At 35.1% G+C, this 9,309-nt stretch overlaps 1 protein-coding gene across 1 annotated transcript in view; it reads left to right on the forward strand.

The window, feature by feature from the left end:
- GUCY1B1 (guanylate cyclase 1 soluble subunit beta 1) overlaps window positions 1-9,309 on the forward strand; it is a 47,127-nt gene that overhangs the window by 26,425 nt on the left and 11,393 nt on the right. The window contains exons 5-8 of the mRNA XM_011360328.2: window positions 3,330-3,527; window positions 6,521-6,751; window positions 7,975-8,091; window positions 9,050-9,183. Of these exons, the coding sequence (XP_011358630.1) occupies window positions 3,330-3,527; window positions 6,521-6,751; window positions 7,975-8,091; window positions 9,050-9,183 (680 nt within the window). The remainder of the gene's footprint in view (window positions 1-3,329; window positions 3,528-6,520; window positions 6,752-7,974; window positions 8,092-9,049; window positions 9,184-9,309) is intronic.

A 9,309-nucleotide genomic window follows, 5' to 3' on the forward strand; every position in this document is an offset into this window, starting at 1 on the left:
CTTTTTTAAATTAAGTTTATTGGGGTAACATTGGTTAATACAATTATATAATTTTCAGATTTACATTATAATTTCACATCTATATATTCTATTGTGTGTTTACCACCCAAAGTTCAGTTTCCTTCAGCTACCACATATTTGATCCCCTTTACCGACTTCACCCTCCCCCTACCCCCTATATTTGACTTCCTTTACCCCATCTACCTCCCACCTCCTCACCCACCCCCTACCCTCTGGTATGTTTACATTTTTTCTGTATTTGCTTTAATGTATATATTTCTTTGTAATTGGCCATTCAGTGCTTTTCTTTATATATCCTCTTTCACCAGATATGTTCAGAAATAAAACAGAATATCCGTTTTAATATAGAACTCTTGTCCTCCAGAATACATTGCAGCCTTATGGATGAATAGTTAGCTTTGTATAGATAGTATTATAAAATGCAGCCAAGATTTTCTCTTGGCTATTTTGAGAATCTTTTTGTGGCCTTTAATATGACTGCAAACGATTATAGTCTAACAACAAAGAAGACACATATTTTTAGCAATATAAATGTACTCAAATAAAAATAATTTAATTTCTAAACACAAATTCCATTTCTCATAATAAACAGGCTGTGGTAGTCACTTTAATTTTAAGAGAGTAAAACCAAGTAAGGAAAGCTGTAACTAAAGAAATCCCAAGAGTATTTTTATGTTAGATGCTATCTAAAGAAAATCAATATTACATTAAGTGGTGTCAAAGCTGTCATGCTCTGAGGAAGCACTTCACTTGTCCATTTAATTAATAGTAAATTCAATAAAACAATACATCTCTAGAGAGTTGGTTACTGAAAAGACATAAAAGATGAACATTCTGACTTCGCATGTTTTGCTTTCCCACTTGCTCTGAAGTGATAAATTTAAGCAACATTTTATTATCTATATTAATATCTTTATTTAAATTAAAATAGCTCAGCATTTAGGGTGAAATGCTTATCTTTTTGTGACTCATGATGTAGCTGCATATAGAAATGTCCTAATAATATAACGACACAAGATGAAAATAGATGAGTATGAAAGTGATATAGGCATGTTGATTTATGATATATTTAAACACTTTGTCGAGGAAAAATTGAAAAAATATTAAAATACGTGTTTCAAGTTATTGGTTGACTCATGTTTTTTTCCCTTTAAAATGAGCCACAACACGATACCTGGGCCTGAGTACAGTAGGACGTTTCTTAAATGCAGCAACAAGCTCAATTTTGACTTTGTGGGAAATGGAGATAAATAGAGAACTCTTTTGGTGATTTCTCACCAGATTTTCTCTCACATTTTTTGCAGCATCAGCCAAAGTGTAAGGGATCTGTAAGGGTTGTGAAGATAAGTTGATGTCTTCTCTTCTCAGAAAAATGTTCCCAGGAGAAGAAGTTGTCATAGGAAGATTCCCCGTACTACTCAACCAAATAAAATAGTTTCAGCATCAGTGCCTCGTAGTTTATATAAACTCTCAATACTCAGTCTGCCAAATTGGGTTCCTTTTACATGGCAATAGCAGCCTCTAGAGGCAATCATGGTGAATTGATGCTTTTGTTAAGAAATAGCCTGACTTGATTATAACGTAAGTTTTTGGGGAGTAAAAAAAAAAAGCACTATGGATAAAGGCATTTCAAAAAGAAACTAGATTTACCCAATCGAGGACGATTTAAATGATTTAAAACATTTATTCAAATCAGAATGGCAACCTTTATGACCTACTCAGATCTCATTTTCACTTTGAAATCTTTGGACCCCATTCTTTCAGTATGCATTGTTGAGTCCTTTATTTAAGCATCAAAAGCCACTCTGCACATTTGTTTGTGGTACAAACCATGAACTGCTTAAAGTCAGGGTCCGTGTCATGCAGATTTGTATCCAACCCTCTCCCTGCCTCCAGCCTGCACCACATAAGTGCATGATATGTAATGCACATGCAGTAACTTTATAGAATAAGTGAAGGAATGGAGGGGACAGAAAGTTAAACCACAGTTCCATAGGTGTCCTGATGGAGAATTTCTCAAATTTGGGCTCCCATGGATTTGCTTCATACTCACTCCAGTTTCTTCCTGATGTCTTACTGGATATTTCTGTTTCCCTAAATTGACCTCTTAGAGACATTTGGAACAAGAACCATAGTTCAATTTTGGCTCATCTCCAGCGCCTTCTTTTTAGATGCATTCTTTTAGGCCCATGGTATTCTCAGATTGTTTTATCTCTCCCATTCTCTTGGTGTATTCTTTTCTGTTGTTGTTTTTTTAAAATTATTATTGCTACCATAACAAATTATCACAAACGTAAGTGCTTAAAACAATGCAAATTTAATAGCTTACAGTTTTTTAGGTTGGAAGTCCACAGCAGGTCTCACTGGACTATGGTCGAGGTGCCAGCAGGGCTCTGTTCCTTTATGTAGGCTCTGGGGGACGATCGTTTCCCTGCTCATTCTGGTGTGTTGACACAGTTCAGCTCCATGTGTTGTCGGGCTGAGGACCTAGTTTCCTTGCTGGCCGTCAGCCGGAGGCTTCTCTAGGGTCCCAGAGGCCCTCTCCTTCCTTGCGTATAGTCTCCTACATCTCAGAACCTGCAACAGGGGGCTGTTTCCTTTTCATGCTACTATCGCTCTGACCTCCTGTCGTTGCACCTCTTCTTCGCTCTAACCAGGAAAGGTTCTTGGCTCTTTAAGGACTCAGTCGCTCATGTGGTTAGGCTGGGTTCACCAGATTTATCCGGGATAATCTTCCCAATTCAAGATGCGTAACCTTAATCCCATCTGCAAAATCTCTTGCCATGTATGAAGTATTCAAAGGAATTAGGGTGTGGAAATTTGGGGGGCACCATTTATTTTGCCTACTCTACCCAAGGTAGACGTGCTATTTTTCCTAGATGTGCTATTTGAGTTATGCCCATTTTATCAGAAGAAATCAAATCTTAGAAAAGTTAGGTAAATTGGCTACATTACCACGAAATGACAATGTCATGCATATACAATTGCCCTAAACATCTGTTAATATGCATTTTTTTGCTTTAGTCAATAACTATGTTTCTTTTTTCTGCTTCAGGCATTCTTTCTATATCCCACTTATTTATCCTTCCTTAAAGTATATTAACTATTAATAGCCACAGATGTTTTTCTTAACTTTAGTTCCAAGCTCTCTGTGGTTCTTGCCTTACAGATGTCTCAGTTCAGCAAGGGAAGGGTGTGCTATGTGAATGTTTGCTGGCCAATCTGTCTTCTTTCTTTACTTTGCTTCCAGAAGGCAATTGCCATTGTGGAAGCAGTATTTATTCATCATTATTTCCTCTTTATTGCAGAACCTTGATGCTCTGCATGACCACCTTGCTACTATCTACCCAGGTATGCGTGCACCTTCTTTCAGGTGCACTGATGCAGAGAAGGGCAAAGGACTCATTCTGCACTACTACTCAGAGAGAGAAGGACTTCAGGATATTGTCATTGGAATCATCAAAACGGTAGCTCAACAAATCCATGGCACTGAGATCGACATGAAGGTAATGATTAGTAACGGACACGCTTCTGAACACAAATGATATGTAGAACATTAAAAATGATACTCTGGATTTATCTTTAGTTATTGCTGTTAGTGGACCTCACCAGAGCGATATATAAACCATAACAGTAACCACATCAGTAGTCTTCTATATTTGGCCTTGGAATGAGAAGATATGCAGGAATACAGGATTTTTTTTTTTTTTTTCCTCGTGGCAGCAGATTTTTCTTTCTAATTATACATTGCTTAAAGCCACATGAAATGTGGTTTGCAGTCCCTGTGAGCACACGTTAGCTGGGAAGCAGAATATGTGACAGGCTGAGGTGTGGCTTTCAGAATACAAAATCATCATGATAATAATGTGAAGAAATTCTAAGATAATGTATAATTAGATATTATCTTACTGTTCATTGTTTTTTGTGACTTTTTTGTCTGTCCCTGAAATGTAGTTGGAATATTTCATTTCATGAACAAAAGTTCTGCTTTTTTCTAAAAAAAATTAGATTAGTTGGTGAAAGAAACCAAGTCTCATACTTTAAAAATGTGTTGCTATTGATGATACATGTCTATTTTGAGTGATAAGTACAAGGTACTGATAGAATTGCTCAATAAGAGAACCATCATTTTTTTTACATTTCTGACCCAGATAGTCTCTCCTAGTCAGCTACTTTTTGTGTGCTCAGCATATTTAGCCCCCAAATCCATTTGCAGTGGCCCCAAGTTGGAGAAAATGGGGAAAAGAGATACCCTCTTTTGGCTTTCTTTCTTTATGGCAGCCCTTTTTTAGAACTCACAGTTATGTTCTAATATATGGGAAGGCTAAACTTTAAGTACAGTACTATACAAATAAAAATTGTAACATTTAAATCAGTTATATTGGAAAAGTATCCCATACATTTAATTTAGTAATGTCATATTAAGTGTCATGGCTTGCTTTCTTTCAAGAGTTGGTGTCCGTTCTTACATGACGCTGGCTGGTGATTCTTAGGTGCATCCTTGGTTTTCCTACAACTAGAAAGTGGGACTATGCGTAAAATGACGTCATCAAAGGCAGAGACATTTACAAATTAAAACTTTAGGTAAAAGATTGAAATTCTTTCAAAACTGAGAAACTCACTGGAATTCAATCAAAATCTTATATGTGTTTTATTTACAATCTTTGATCCCGACAACAAACTAACACTACTTCTATACTAAGTGAGCCCGTATGAGGGGCTTTGTGCATACTGTGTCTACTCTAGGTTTTGTTTTTTACTTAACCAAGCTGAGCAAGGAGCAGGTACATAGAAACTACAGGAAAGAAACATAAGTTTGGGTACGCTTGGAAATATCAGTTACTATGGATTTTAGAGCCTTTGGTATGAGAACTCTCCAAAATTCAAGTTTATACTTAATTAGGGGGTTTACTTTAGACAATATTTCGGTTGTCTTGTGGCCTTCATTTTTTCAAGTACCCCAAATAGGCTTTTGAAATATTGGCATTTGATAATTGTATTGCGTATATTTAATTTTACCAAAGGCACTCTTTTAATTTCCTCAAGTATTCTTATGTTTAACAGGTCTAGAGCTACCAGACAATTTAACTACTTTCAAAATATTATACTGTGTCACAAAGGGCTATAACAAGTATAGGTTAAAAATATGATTAGAAAAGCACTTTGTTATGCCCATTTAAACAAAGCAAAACAGTAAAATTGAAGAATTAATTAGTAAATTTGGATTGCATATAATTCAATTCCTATAGCTAAAATGGAAATAGAGCAGAACATCAAAATTAAACCTGAATTTTAAGATTAACTTTGTTATGTTTGGTTTATGAGGCATCAGGGAAATCAACACTTAGTGGGGCAAAATTTTAAATCCTAAGTAAGACTATTAATGTTTAACCAGTGTAGTAAGTTAGTGTGACAGTTATAGTAGTAATATCCTGATTTCACCAGGAAAGTTATAGCTGAAAGAATATACACAAATATGTCCATGTTAATCTTGATTTACTCTTTGGTCTCAGAATATGCTGCAGTGAACTTCTGAATAAAAAAGTGAAGATGAGCAACATTTTATCTTCATTTATCTGTAACTAAAAAAATATCACCCCAAATGTTTTCCATTTGGATCTGGTTTCAGTCAAAATAGTTTTTTTCCCTTGTAGGAAGATGTGTTGTTTGCAATATCTTACACTCAAAAGAAAAAATCCTTTTCTATACCTTAATAACGCATTGGCTTGTGAATAACATTTTAGAAATGTAGTTATCTTTAAACTATAGAAGTGGTTATTTAGAAATGTAGTTACTTAGCAGAAATTTAGAAACATAGTTATTTCTTTAAATTATACAGCTTTGCTCACTGTTATGATTACTTCCTTAGAATGAATTCCTACATTTAGAATTAAATCAAAGAATATACAATTTTTAAGGAACTTTTATTCATATTATTAGTCTATTTTTCAGAAAGATTAATCAAAATATCCTCCCAGTAGTGGTATTTGAGATGACCTTTTCTGTATCCTACCTAATTTGCTATTGTAATTTTATATACTTCCCAAGTGATGGATAAAAAAAAGAAATGACATTGCATATATTTTTAAATGTTTATTATTTCATGACCCTCTGTTTGTAAATACTGTTTTTAGCACGTTAAATAGTGCTGCTTTGTATGGCTTATAGTTCATTCATTGTAGAAGTACACCTGGCTAAGGGCTAAGCCTACCAAGAGAGGAGGGAGCTTTTCTTCCAATTCTACCAGAACCTGTATGGGCTGCTAGGAGACTGATACCAGATTTGCAATTTTACTGTGAATAATTATTCAGTCTTCAAATTTCGTAAATAAATGTCCAGACATAGTTTTCTATTTTAGGCATGTATAGTATTTGCATATATTAAAAATTTAAAATTAACCCTCTAAGTGCAATTCTCATAACCAGTTTCTTAGGTATTTAGATATTTTAAGTAAATTGAAATGCAAACAATTAATACCATTTTCCCCTTGGACGTCCAGGTTATTCAGCAAAGAAATGAAGAATGTGATCATACTCAATTTTTAATTGAAGAAAAAGAATCTAAAGAAGAAGATTTTTATGAAGATCTTGACAGGTTTGAAGAAAATGGCACCCAGGAATCACGCATCAGCCCATATACCTTCTGCAAAGCTTTTCCTTTCCACATAATATTTGACCGGGACCTAGTGGTCACTCAATGTGGTAACGCCATATACAGAGTGCTTCCCCAGGTAAGTCAACATCACATTTCCTTGGGGGCTGAGACAAAAGGCCATAAACAGTCTATTGTTAGGTGTGGCCATTCATTCATTTAACCCTTTGACTGTGTATTATTTGGTGTGCAGCATACTGTATATTACATGTTTTTTTAAAATGTGAGCTAAATGTATTTGAGCATACTGTGACTTTTCCTAGGACAACTACTTATTATTATTATTTTTTCTGTTTTAAACACAAGGACAGTGGGAATGAGACAATGGGTAACTTTCTGGTAACAATCAACTTTCACTTATTTATTCATTCATTGAATAAATAGTCATTGGATATCTATTGTCAGAAAATAGCTTTCAAAATCAACCTTTGATATTTTTAGAGAAAAGAATTTAAAAAACATTAAAGAGGAAAACGATAGAAATTATCATGGGATTTAGTAGCAAAAGTATCAAAGGACAACAGTTGGGGAGATGACGAGGGTCTATGTTTGATTTGCATTATTCAGACCCATTTGTAAAATCCTTTCTTTCCACTTATCTACTAAGTTTTGGAGTTGTACATGACATGTGTCTAGAGATACTTTTTGCTTGTAATGAAAGAGACTTGATAATTCAGGATTAGCCCCAATGGGATCAGGCATAAACCTATAAGTCTGGAAGCAAAATGTGGTACTGTGTGGGCTCCTATGCTGGCTCTGCCTCTCCCTCGTTTGACCTGAAGCATGTTACTTCTCCTCTCTCTGCCTATTTTCCCTTTGTTATAGTGTGAGGATAGAAAGCACCAGAAGAACATTTAATCTAGTCCCTTGTTCATTATAAGCGACAAATAACTGTTACCTATTATTATTAACTGTCTTTTGATAAACTGTGAGTGTTTGCTGGTGGTTTTGATATTTAGATTTCATTTTAAGCCATAGGCATTTAACACCTCCTGCTACATTTTAAAAGATAAATTTCCATTCTTTCTTCTTTGAAAATGCTTCTCTTATTTCTTAGCTTATATTTTAATATTAGTCATCTGAATCAATATTAGGGTTTATGTTCATGAAACTATCTGATGTCCATCAGATAGTCACTGAGTTGCTACAGGTCAAGGTATGAGCCCATAGTTGAAGTATGTTTCCTACGAAATAATGTATTTCTGTATTTATATATAATTGAGCTGATTTATTATAATAACATCAAATTATAAAAATTGTTTTGAATAATTAAGTGTTCTTTTCTTTTTATCTACATTTAAGCTCCAGCCTGGCAATTGCAGCCTTTTGTCTGTCTTCTCTCTGGTCCGTCCTCATATTGACATTAGTTTCCATGGAATCCTTTCACACATCAATACAGTTTTCGTATTGAGAAGCAAGGTAATTAAGATAGTATTTTATTAAATGTGATTACATAAGGTATGTTACATATTAGAAGTGTTCTGAAGGGAAAAGTAGCGACTCTGACATCGTATGACTGAAGGTGTAGCGAAATCAGAACCAAACTTCAAAGGGACTTCTATTTCAAAGGCACTGTTACTATTTTTGTTTTGCTTGAGGGACAATGGAACTCTGTCACCTGATCAGGATTAACAAAATTTAATTGTTGCGAACATTTTGCTGAGACAGCCCAGTTTCACATATTAAACCAACACCTTTTACAGCTACAGTGTCCTATTTTAGAAATCAGAAGAACTGATAAAGGTCTTTTAAAAAACTTTACCCATTTTCCTAAAGTGTCTCTTATTCTTGGTGCCATTTTTGTTGGAAAACGAAAGCGATAAAATAGTCATTCAGTTGATAATGTTTGTAGTACGCAGAACTCACAGTTTCTGTCTCTGGGACTGATGCAGCAAAGGTATCCTAGAGTACACACTTCCTCCTTCCTGCATCCCTCCCAAAAGGTCTTTCATACACGTACTTTATATATTTGGGATTAAGTACATCCGGCTGCTGTGTGAATGAAGGGGTAGGGAGTGGAGAGGCTTGGTTTATTCTTTGATGAAGCTTGGTAATTTACATTGCAATTTACTAGCCATATTGGAAAATCAGAAAAAAAGATTCATAGAAGGTTTGCATAAATATGTGAACAACAGTACAGCTACTGTCTTTCTGGATTCGAAGGAGATAGTCTAGTCACTTTTCTACAGTGTTTGTAAGAGAGCCTCTGAGCTTGTTCCCTGGCAGAACTCTGATGAAATGCCCTCTTCTGTTCTAACTGGTACACTTATTCTCCCTCATGGTTTGGTGGGAAATGAGTTAGATGTGCCCTTCTTTTTGCTAAATTGTTAGATAGAGAGAAAGGCTCTGGTTAATGGTTATGTCTTGCCTTTTCAAGGAAGGATTGTTGGATGTAGAGAAATTAGAATGCGAGGATGAACTGACTGGGACTGAGATCAGCTGCTTACGTCTCAAGGGTCAAATGATCTACTTACCGGAAGCAGATAGCATACTTTTTCTGTGTTCACCAAGGTAATCATTTTTAGATTCATTATAATAGATAAAAGTATCCATCTTTAGCTAACAGAAGAACTCAATAACATTTTGTTCAATCATGTCTACATATTCTGAAGTATAATTAGATTTTACAACTTTTGT

The sequence above is a fragment of the Pteropus vampyrus genome, unplaced genomic scaffold (genome assembly GCF_000151845.1).
Source record: "Pteropus vampyrus isolate Shadow unplaced genomic scaffold, Pvam_2.0 Scaffold53, whole genome shotgun sequence".
NCBI lineage: Eukaryota > Metazoa > Chordata > Mammalia > Chiroptera > Pteropodidae > Pteropus > Pteropus vampyrus.